The sequence below is a fragment of the Zosterops lateralis genome (genome assembly GCF_965231275.1).
Source record: "Zosterops lateralis genome assembly, chromosome: 20".
In the NCBI taxonomy this organism is placed as follows: domain Eukaryota; kingdom Metazoa; phylum Chordata; class Aves; order Passeriformes; family Zosteropidae; genus Zosterops; species Zosterops lateralis.
In genome coordinates, this window is record NC_139780.1 from 2,123,856 (window position 1) to 2,135,948 (window position 12,093).

The 12,093-nt window shown below is 43.0% G+C and overlaps 1 protein-coding gene across 1 annotated transcript in view; it reads left to right on the forward strand.

The window, feature by feature from the left end:
* Positions 1–12,093, forward strand: part of CACNA1B (calcium voltage-gated channel subunit alpha1 B) — a 283,808-nt gene that overhangs the window by 213,580 nt on the left and 58,135 nt on the right. The window contains exons 23-25 of the mRNA XM_083875784.1: positions 3,194–3,323; positions 4,572–4,631; positions 5,353–5,459. Coding sequence (XP_083731910.1) covers positions 3,194–3,323; positions 4,572–4,631; positions 5,353–5,459 — 297 coding nt within the window. The remainder of the gene's footprint in view (positions 1–3,193; positions 3,324–4,571; positions 4,632–5,352; positions 5,460–12,093) is intronic.

Consider the following 12,093-nt stretch of genomic DNA (forward strand, 5'->3'; position numbering starts at 1 on the left):
AGCTCCTGGCCCTGCACAGACACCCCAACAATCCCACCCTGCCCATCCCAGCTTGTCCAAACACTCCTGGAGCTCTGGCAGCCTCAGCACCATGACCTGGGGAGCCAAATTGGGATTATGGAGTTTGGCCTCTGTCTGGGTGGATCAGGAAATGACATTTCCCTCATATTTGATCTTTTTTGCTGTGAATTGACCACCAAAAATGAGCTGGGAAGGATCTGCCAAGGCAGCATGGCTGGGTGGGGAGTGAGAGGTGCTGAGCCCAGGGCTCTGAGCTGAGGGCTGGGCTGGGCAGAGAAGGAGCAAAATCTCCTTGTTTCCTGTGGCTGCTGCTTTTCTCTCCCCTCATCCCAGTTGGGACCTTCTGATCAGAGTCCAGCATCTGGAGGTTCTTTCTGTTGCTTTGTTGTTTCAGTTTCTTCCAACTCACAGTTCCCCCCGGATTTAAAAAACCAAAAAAAACCCCAAAAACCCCCAAAAAACAAAAAAACAAAAACAAAAACAAAACCAAAAGCAAACAAAAAAAAACCAAAAAAACCCCAAAAACAAAAACAAAACAACCCCAAAAAACCCCAAAAAACCCCCCAAAAAACAACAACAACAACAACAAAAAAAAAAACCACCAAAAAAACCCAAAAAAACCAAAACAAAACACAAAACCCAAAAAAACCCAAAAAACCCAAAAAACCCCCCCAAACAAACAAACAAACAAAAAAACCCCCCAAAAACCCAAAAAACCCCCAACCAACCAACCAACCAACCAACCAACCAAACAAAACTATGCTGAAAAACCATCGAGAAAACAAAGTTCACCGGGAGAAAAAAAATGTGTTCCAAGTGAACCAAGAGGGAATTACAAGACAAAACCCAAACTCCAGGAATGTCAGCAGCTTGTTGTTTTTTCCTCCTCTGAGCAAAGTGCATCCCCCCAAGGTTCTGTGGCTTCAGAAAGCTCCTTTTGGGCTCAGCAGCTCAGGGATCCCATCTCCCCTCCAAGCCCTGATGAAGATCCATGACCCGGCTGCTGCCAGAGGGAAAAACAGTCCAAGGAAGCAGAAATAAATTCCCTTTTTTGTTCCTGAGTGCCACGCCACCCTGTTAGAGCACACGGGGCTGGGAAAGTGATTTCTCAAGCCCCACTGGCGCTTCACAAATGGTCCAAAAAATCCCGCTGGTGGTTATGAATGATAAAAATAGGGGCTGGTTCTTGCTTTGATGAATCGAGTTTGATGCAGGAATTGTGGCTGCAAATGTGATTGGAAATGTTGCTTTTTTGCTTCTGAGCACGGAGATGATCATCTTCTCCTGGCAGATTGAAAGGCGCAGTTAAAGGGTGCACAAAAGCACTTTTCTCCAGGTTATTTTCTGTCTGGTATTTGTAGCCTTTTTTTTTCCACTCTGAATCCATTAGAGAGCCAAAGAAAAGGAGTGTGTAAGGAGATGTGAAAAATAGACTTTAATTCTCACTGCTCAGACATTTGCTTAGAGAAAATGGGATAGAGGAGCTGAAATACATTCTCAGATAACAAAGTTGTTGGGCAGTTAAATCTATAATTTGATTTTTGGCCTCAGTCCTTTATTCAGATGACAAACGTGGTGCAAAGGCAGAGCTCTGTGTGCAGTTAAGGATTTGGGGAATTGTGGTCAGGAGGAATTATGAGCTGTAATTTGTGAAGAGTTTTGGATTGCTTAGAAATGGGAGCATTTACCGCTTTCCTCGGACACAATTTGGGAATAAAAAGATTAGGTGGAAATAATCAAATCTGCTCCTGTAAAGTATTTCTGCTGGGAAGTGTGAGTTGGGAGTAAAGGGCAGGCAGGGAAGAGATTGGTGGGAGGAACACTCAGAGCCACAAAGGAAGATTCAGCTGAGAGTCTCAACATTTTAAAGGGATTTATTTGACATTAAAAGGATTTCAAACCTTGTTTTGAACTCACAGGGCAGTTCAGAGGGGGAAGGATGAGAGGAGTGCCATCAGCATAATTTGTAGAATTGAGTGTGGATGCTTGAAAGCTCTCAGTGCTCTTTTGACAGATGGGTAGAGAGATAAATAGATGGAGAAATAAATAGATGGCGAGATAAAGAGATAAAGAGATCAGGAGATGAATGGGTGTCACTGCCTTGCAGAGGGAGGAGAGAGCAGTGCAGAGATGCTGAACTCCCTTATTTAACTCCCACCACAGATCTGCTGCAAACTGGAATCTAAATCTAAATCTAAAGCCTGTTTTTTAATTTATTTTTTTTTCCCCATTATTTTAGCAGGACTCCCAAAGGTGCTGCTCCTGCTGGGTTTGTGGCAGTTTTCCCCCCTCACAGCCCTGTGACCCCTCCCTAGTGAGTTTCTGGAAGAACCAGATGTATTTAAGGTTCAATATCTTTGAGGGTGTCCAGCACCTCACAGAAAATGGTTTAAAATAATGAGTGAGATGACATGATCCAGTGTGTTTTGAAACAGCAAAAAAAAAGTTGTAATAAAAGAAGAAAATAATACAAAATGAAATAACAAAGCTGTAGGGACAGGTCCCACACACCTCCCAAAACACCCTGAAAATGTGCTGAGAATCCTCGTGCTCTTCCTGAAGTATTTCATGATTTAGGTGGGTGTTTTTTTAGTAAACAGCTTAATAGAGAATCTTAAACTGGAATCTTAAACACCCTCTGTCACCCCATCATTATTTTGCTGATAATAACGAGTATTCACAAGATAATATTAAAAGGAGAATTACCAAAATAGTTGACTAAAGGCTAGGAAGAAGCCTCAATAGCAGTAAAAAAATTTACTAGGTTTGTAGAAAAGAGGGGTGAGACGTAGATTTGAATTTGATCCTTTAGTAGCTATAAGAACATATATATAGTAGATTTTATACGTAGTAGATTATAGTAGATTTAAGAACATATTATAGTAGATTTAAGTAGATTTATAGTAGTAAAGTAGTAGATTTATAGTAGATTTAAGAACATATAATGTGTGTTACATCTTTGAGGAACAGGTAGAGAGACTTATCAGTGCCTTTGTGTTGGCACTGAACCAATCACTGTTAGTACAGCACAGACATTTCTGGGTCCTTTTCCCATATCAGAACAGCAAGGGGTGAGTGCTAAACCTCTCCCTGTGTGGGAAAACAGCTGCTGGGTGTGGATTGAGGTGCTGAGGATGCACTCCCACCCCTCCCTGTGCCCCTGTCCCCGCAGGATCCGCCGCCTGTTCCACTACATCGTCAACCTGCGCTACTTCGAGATGGTGATCCTGATCGTCATCGCCCTGAGCAGCATCGCCCTGGCTGCAGAGGACCCTGTGCAGGCTGAGTCTCCCAGGAATGATGTGAGTGCCTCCCAAATTCCTGGATTTCAGGTGCTTTTTCTCTCCCAGCAGGGAGTTGGGTTGGGTTGGGGTTGGGTCTGTTCCCGTCTCCGCAGGTAACGCACTGTGCAGAATTAGAGTTGTCCTTGCTATCACACTCCTGTTATCTCTGTTTCACTATCAAAATGCTCAAATTCCTGGCTCTTTATGCTACTCCAAGTGTAGCCCTGGCTTGTGCCCAAGATTTTCTGAATTTCCTTTCCCAGGGAATTTTCTGTAAACAAGAGACACGTTTTTGTAACAGCAAATTTGTTTGCATTCTTTTCCCTAGGAGGGACTTTCTTCTTGATGTCCCTCTGGTCTGACCAATGTGAGTGAAGAGGTTTGTCTTCTTGTCACCAATTAAATTGGTCTGTGTGGAATGGTATAAAAAATTTATCCCAAAAATAAAGGAGTCATTTTCAGCCTGCTGAAGTTGGAGTCGTTGTGTTGTCATGGCAGACAACAGGGTCACTCCAGCCACATCTGGGTTTGAGAAATTGGGATTCAGGGGTTGTGTGGCTGCTGTGGCTTTGCTGGAAAAACCTGGCAGCCCATTCTGCAGTGGGAAAGGCTGCTGGATAAACTCCTTGGGAAGGGATGTTCAAACATTGCATTTTGAATTGCCCTTTTTGCCTTGTTAAACCTGCCAGAAATGCAGGTGCACTGTCGCTGTAGGACATGAAAGAAAGATGAGAGACTCCAAATATTTCAGAAGGCAAAGAGCACAGAAAAAAGGCTTTATTGTCTAATTCTCACTACCTTTTATAAGGTGTTCCCATCCAGACTGAACATGGTTGGGGAATAGGAACGACACCTCTCTGATCCCATTGGTTAAACCAGAGAAACAGCAAAACACCACCTGGTGAAAGATTGTTCTGAGAAAGGAGAGTTGTTGGCCAAGATTGTTTTGAGAAGAAACTTCCTTGAGAAATTTTTTCCTTGGGAAAAAGTTATCAGCTGCCAGCAGGCTGAAATCTCTCAGAGCCAGAAATATCAGGCCCACAGTGCACTGGAGCCAGCCTTGGGCTGGGAAATGACTGGGAAAACGCTGCTTTAAATCAGATAATTCAGGTGTGTGCCTAATTTATCTGAACTCTTCTCACCAGAGGATTTTTGTCCATCCCAGCAGACAGACCATTGCTGGATTAGATATTTAACCTCACTCCTGTGTGGGTTATTTCAGTGTGTGTGGCCTTCCCCTAACACACATTTCCCTTTCCCACTTAGGCTCTGAAATACCTGGATTATATATTTACAGGAGTCTTCACCTTTGAGATGGTGATCAAGGTAAGAACTTTTCCAAGCAGAAAAATTCCCCTCCTATTTCAGATTGATTTGTGAGAAGCTGGAGCAGGACAGAGTGGGAGGGATGGAGAACTTTAACTTGGGAACAGCTCAGATGCAGCAGCTCCTTTGACTTCCTTAATCTCATATTTTATGGAGGAAAATCAGGATATCTCCAGGAGCTGTGGCTGTGTAAGAGGATAAGGATTGGGAAGGCAACAGGAGCTGCCAGACCTTCCTCAGACACTCCAGATCCTTCCCTTTTCCTTTGGCACCGAGCAGGAATATTAATAACAGCTGATTCTTGGTTTTGGCACGTTTCAGAAAGCTGAGAATTTATCTTTTACTCAGTAGAGTGACAGGATTTGCCAGGACTGTGGGGCAGGAACTTCCCAGAGAGCACAATTGCAGAAAGGATTCAGTAAGGCAGGAATTGGGTTTTCCTGTCAGAGCAAGATGCAAAAAGAAATGCAGAATAAAACCAGGATTAACGCACGTGTGTGGAAAAAAAATCCCAGAGAGGAGAGAGAGCTCTTGTTTCTACAGCTTTTGGTTGTGGTTTTATTGATTTGAGCTTCATTTGGGGGAGAGTTTTCCTGCTTGGCCAAGTATCTCAGCAATTCGTGATGGGTCCTTTGATCCAGAACCTTCTCCTGCCCCTTGGCAAGGTGGATTTGGGCCACGTTGGATAAAAACTCTTCCTTTTCCTGGGTTTTCCCTGCAGATGATCGACCTGGGGCTGCTGCTCCACCCTGGCTCCTATTTCCGTGACCTGTGGAATATCCTCGACTTCATTGTGGTCAGTGGGGCCTTGGTGGCTTTTGCCTTCTCGTAAGTTCACGTTCCTTCTCCTCCCAAATTCCGGGGAATGACACGGAGGGGGCAGGACCTGGCACGGGGTGTGTGATGTTTGTGGTTGCATTTCTCAGTGAAATGTTCAGTTCTTGCCATTTTTTTCCTCTTGGGGAGGGAGGGGTGGGAAGAAAAGAATAAACTGAACTGGATTTTTGTCCTGGAATCTCGTGAAAATCCTCCCAGCTTTAGGCTGAGCCCATTCACTGCTGATTCAATGATTTTTTTTGACTCTTTGGCCAAGTTCTTTTCAGGAATTCACTGTAACACTCCATGGCAGTCCAGTGTGTCCAGTCAGTGGTTGTGAGAATTCCTCTCATTTTGTAAAAAACAGTTAAAGAAATCAGAAATAACTCTATGAATTCTTGGCAAACCCTTATTTCCAGACTTGTGGATATTCCTGGTTCACAAACCTCTTCTATTTCTCTCCTTTTCTCTCCTCTCTCTGTATTTCGACTGAGTTTCACTTGCAGTGTTTCCCTCCCTCAAAACCCAGCTCTGTATTTATACCTTTAAATAACACCCCACGTTCTTCTGTCACGTCACGGGGGATTTGGAGCAACAAACACAGAGAAATCACTCTTTAAAAATTAAATCAGCTCCTCATTCGAGCCTTTTTTTTTTTCTTGGAAACAACCAGAGCAATGAACAAATTCCAACCTTCAGTAGCCGAGCTGGAGGATGGAAAGAGAATTTTCCACTCGGATTGTTGTTTGTAAATCCTTTTTGTGAGAAACAATAGGAGCGACCTGGAAAGAGGCAGAAGGACTTGACCAGTTTAATTTTGTGCTAAATTAGCCCTGAGCAATTAGGGGAATGTTCAGCACTCCCAGGTTTGTGGACACCGTGATTAGAGGAGAGGAAATTGTTTCACTTGTTAATTAGAATTAGCAGTGGTTTTGTTTTGTTTTTTTTTTTTTTTTTTTTTCTCTGGCTAATGAGAAAAGCATCCACCTTTGTCAAGGAGCGTGGCTGGGATGCTTTAGATTGGCAGGAATTATTTTTTTTAAGTGGAGTCAAATTCTTGCTCCTCCCTCAAATATGCATTAAAAAAAAACCAACCCACAAAAAAACAAAAAAAAAACCACCAAAAAAACAAACAAAAAAACCCAAACGCCCCCAAAAAAACCCAAAACAAAAGAAAAAAACCCAACCAAACAAACAAAAAAAACAAAAACAAAAACAAAACAAACCCCCAAAAACAAAAAAAGAACAAAAAACCAAAAAACCCCCAAACAAACAAAAAAAACCCCAAAAAAACCCCCCAAAACAAACCAAACAAAAAAACCCCCCAACCACCACCAACAAAAAAACCCCAAACCAAAACCAAAAGCAAACAAACAAAAAACAAACAAACAAACAAAAAACCCCAAAAAACCCCAATCAAACCAAACAAACAAAAACCCCCAAAACCCAAAAAAACCCACCAAAAAACCCAAAACTAACAAACAAAAAACAAAGAAACAAACAAAAAAAACCCACAAAATGTTGCCTTTCTGGTAAAATATTCCTCAACAATTTTTGGTTTTCTGAGCTGTCAAAATTTCCGTCATTTCCAGGCTGGGAGATTTGTATTTTAGATCTGCTTTTCTTCAGTGCAAATGCCGAATGCAAATAAAAACCTCTACGTTAAACTGAGCAAAAAGTGGATGGGACAGGATTGATATTTTAGGTGTGATTTTTGGGGGGATATTGGAATCTGGGCTGTGCCTGATCATTCACCAAATTAATTAAGTGTTGGAGTAAATCATATCCAACATAATTTTTTCAAAGGGATGCTGCCCTCCCCTCTTTAAACATCTTGTCCCTCATTAAAAAATCAGATTTTTGGAGGAGCTGACTGCTCTGTCCTCAGTAAAATTGTCTTGGTGAATGTCCTGCTAACCTAAAATTTAATATCCAAAATCAAGCTGCTTTTTAAGCTTGGCCACACACGTGTGGGGTTTTATTTCCCTGCACATGAAATTTATCTGCGGAACAACTTTCAGGACTAGAATGACTTAAGGCAGACTGAGTTAATCAAAAATTTAACTTAAAAAAGTCGTGTAGCGACGTTAGAATTTAACAAAGCTCCTCTGAATTGAAGAGAGGTAGAGAAGTGAAATAATCACAAAAAAAACAACATAACACAAAATCTGGGGTTCCATGAGAATTTCCCTTTTCCATCAGAAATTCAAACTTCCAGGACTGATGGGAGAAGGGAGAACAAACCTCAGGCTCTGCCTTTCAAGCATCTCCTCTTTGAACACGATTTTCTTTGGAGGGAGATTTTCCTCGCTCGAGTTACGGATTAAAATGAATAATTTTTTAATCTTTCTGAGGCTTTTCGTGCTCAGGTTTTTTTCTGTTGCTCGTGTTGGCCCATGAATATCTAACAGCACCTCATCAGCCTCCGAATAAATTACTTCTACATCCCCTGCCTGTGCTTTATAATAGGTGCCCCAAGCTGCTTTTATTTTCCACTGTGAGTGAGTCTTGAGCAGGGTTTTACAGCATAAACCCTGCCTAGTTACTGTCTCCCAGATTAAAGTCAGACAAGATTATTTGTGAGGCTTGGAGAAAATTTGAATTTCTTCTGTGATTTTTTTTGCTTTCTGCCCATCCCTGTTCCAACATCCAACTCAGGGAATCTCAAGGAGCCTCCCTGTGGAGCTCAAAGGCTGGGAAATCATTCCTGGGAAATGAGTTTTCCCTGTTCCAGCTCTGAATCCTGACAGGGTAGAGAGAGAGCTGGATGGTGTCTGTCGTGGTTTGAAAGCAAAACGAGTGAGAGGCTCCAAGTCAGAAATACAATTTAATAAGAAGAAAGGTAAAAAGGTAAAATAAAATAAATGCACTAATACAAAAGAGCACTGCCAGAGTCAGAACACACCCTGAGCAGGGTGGGGGGAGCAGTCCAGGTGAGGGGCTCTTCCTGAAGCAGTGATCCCACAGAAAGGTCTGGGAGCTCTGCTCCTCTGGGAATCCAGTGGCTCAGGGCTGCTTGTCCTGTCCCAAATCCCAGATTCTCTCCAGGTGGGAATGCTTGGCTCCTCCCCCTGGGCATTGGGAGCATCTCCCAATGGGATGAGGAGTCGTGCAGTGGCTCCTTGATGGCCCATTAAACAGAGAGAGCTCCTGGAGGGAGTTCCCTGTGAGTCCTGGGCAAGGCATTGATGGGCCATGAGCAGAAGAGCCCAAAGGAGGGGCCTGGGAAAACACTGCCCCACCTGGTTCCAGCAGCTCATGGGGATGGGGATGGGATAAATACTTTGTGCACATCCTACACTGAAACCCAGGACATCTGTGCCTTAGGCCCAGCTCCTGGTTTGGTTAACCCAGATGGACACACAGAACCAGCTGAACGCTGATAATCCCAAAGAGGAGATTCTGGAGACTCTCTGTTGTTCCATCAGTTGGATTTTTCCAACAAATCCTTTCCAGCCCTGTCACCCTCCTCAGTGACACTAAAAATGGGATTTCATGTGGCTGTCACCAGTTTGTTTGCAAGAAGCCACAACTGCCGTGTGCAAGGTGGGGTTTAATTCATGTTTTTGGCCTCCTTGTTGGCAGAACATCCATCCAGAGAGACCCAAGGGCTCTAAACTGATGTGATGTCCCTTAATACATTTTTAAAGCAAAGCTCTCGACAACAGTATTTATTAAATACTTAATCAGCATTTCATAAATACTATTTATGAATAGAAAATAAAAAGGATCTCGAAGTGACACCCGTGTTTTGGATAATTAGAAAAAGCTGTTAAAGCATATAACAAGTCATTCATAAATATAGAAAATTAACAAATTCAGGTCATGTAATCAATATATCAGCACTAATCATCTTAGAAAGTTGAAATAACACTTTTCTAAACTATCATGTACTTATGACCTTGAGATAAAATACAGAAAAACACTGAAACAGCCACGATGTAAAATAATTACAGGAATTACACGACGTAAAATAATTACAAGGATTTTTTCCAGCAAATCCTACAGCCCTGTCACCCTCCTCAGTGTCACTAAAAATGGGATTTCATGTGGCTGTCACCACTTTGTTTGCAAGAACCCACAACTGCCACGTGCAAGGTGGGATTTAATTAATATTTTTGGTCTTTTTGCTGTTCACTGAAGGTGATGTGACCCAACTTGTCGCTGAATTAAACCCACCCCTAAAAACCTGGGAATAACAGAGCTCCCTGAAACTCTCCCATCTGGAACATTGCAGCAGCCTGTGTTAATTTAAACATTTGAGATTGTATCAGTCACTGGTATCAAATCCAGCTCTCAGAGCAGCTGTGGGTTTTCTCTCTGCCTGCAGCTCCTTAGAAGCAGCTCCTTGGTGAGAAAAAATAATAAAAAAAATAAATTTCAAACAACACCCCCAGAGTGATGCTGGGAACAATAATAATAATATGATGATGATAATAAAATAATTTCTTCCATTTAGCAAAGCATTTCAAAGAGAAATCCCTTTCTTTTTTTTCTGGAGATAAACATGCCACAAACACCCAGACACGTTCGAGTCCTTAAGGGAACTGGGAGCAAACAAAAAAACACTCACAGAAACTTGTCACCAAAACCTCTCAGCCCCAGGTGCAAAATGTACTTGGGGAGCAGCAAAGGAAAATTTGGAACAGAGGAAAAGTGGGCTGAGATGCCCAAAATTTTGTGATGCTCTTGGAGAAAAACAAATGTTTGTTTTTTTTTCTAGAGGTTATTCCTCCCACAGTGGGAGAGAAGAGAGAGGTGGAGGTTGTAGAGGTGTCTTGACACACATTGTAACAAATCCATAACTCAGGTGGGGAGACAGCCAAAGTCTTGTCCAATCACTTGGGGTTTTTCCTGGAACTTTCCAGATTTTTGGGAGAGACCCCAAAGTGACAGACAAGACCCAGGGGCTGGAAAACTTCTGACTGACACATAACTGGGGTTGGGGTAAAACCAAGAAGGGTGGAACATGGGGCAAACCATTACAACTTACAAAAAACAACATAAAACAAGTAACAAATACACACATAAAACTGATAAAACCAAACCCACACCACTACACCAGGTCACTGCAGCATCTCAGCAAGACACTGCTGTCACCAGGGGTGTCCCCGAGGATTCCTCAAACAGCCCTCCTGGAGCTCAGGTCGGGCTCATGAGGCTCTTTGATCCCACATTTTTGGGGACAAAACCAAGCTGAGAAGAGCTGGCTGCAAACCCAGCTGGGTTTTGACCCATAACTGGGGTTGGGATAAAACCAAGAGGGGTTGAACATGGGTGACATGGAACAAACCATTATAACTTACAAAAAAGAACATAAAAACAAGTAACAAATACACACATAAAACTGATAAAACCAAAACCACTACAGAGGTGTCTTTTCCCAGTGGAAGGAAGGGCTGATCCAGCAGGGAATGTGGGATTTTTGCTCCCTTTTTTCCCAGCTGGTTTGTCCCGTGCCGTCGGTGGGAGCGGGCCAGGGGCTGGGGGAATCTCTCTGATGTTTCTGTTTGTCATTGACTCTGCTCTTTCTTTGTCTTCTCCTCGCTGGAATCTCTCTCTAGGAGTTTCATGGGGTAATATGTTCTTCCTGTCTCTTGCTGCTCTGTTTTTTTGCCTGTCCAACCTCGTGTCCACACACTTTGCCACCGTGGAGACAACCCAGCCATGTTCCACCCATCCCATCGACTCCTCTGTCCCCCTTACTGCTCATCACCCAGTGAAATGTGAATTATTTTTCCTCATTCATCCTGATTTTCCTTCAGCAGAGATAGGGACAGACTAGAAATCCAAGGCAGGGTGTCAAAAAAACAAACAAACAAACAAACAAACAAACAAACAAACAAACAAACAAACAAAACCCAACAAAACAAAACAAAACAAAAAAAACAAACAAACCCACATGGTTTTTTGAGTCATCAAAAAAAAAATGATTTTTTGAGGGGCTGATTCAGTGGGCGTTGAGGGGTGAGATACAACTCGCAAAAATCTTAATAATCAGGTTTAAAGGAGCAGTTTGAGGGGTTTTTTAGTGGATTTCACCTCTAAATAGCCAAGCTGGAAGCTCCAGGACTAACAGAGTGCATGACCCAGCTGGGATCCAGGCTCTGATATCAGGAGAAGCCTCTGGATGGACACAGAGCTCAAGGAACTTTTTGCAGGGGTGATTTGTGAAGAAAGAGATTCCAAATATTGTATTTAACCCTGTGCAAGTGACAGATTTGCTGTCAGTGCAGGGGCAGAGCTGAGCCCTCTGTCCCCACATTCCAGGAGCTCTGGGGGATCATCCACAGAGAGGAGAAAGATGCCAAGAAAAGCCTTTGATGTGCTCCAGGAAATTTGGCACTTGGTCCTTCCCTCTCTCTAGGAAAGCAGAGGATTTAGGGCAGGAAGAGGGTGGCTTTGTGCCTGGGCAGGGTGGGGTGACCTCATTCCCTCTTCCAGGGAGGAATTCACTCTGCCAGGAGGATTCCAGAGGCTCCACCTCGCCCTGAATTTTTGATGCCCTGACTCTGAGAGGTTCATGTCACCTGAAATCAGAGCTGCTGGCAGCAGCAGTGGCAACGAGCAGCTTCCGTTTGAAAGAATTGTTAAATTTTTAAAGGCTCTTTTATTTATTAAAGGGGGAAAAGGCTCTGCAAAGCTT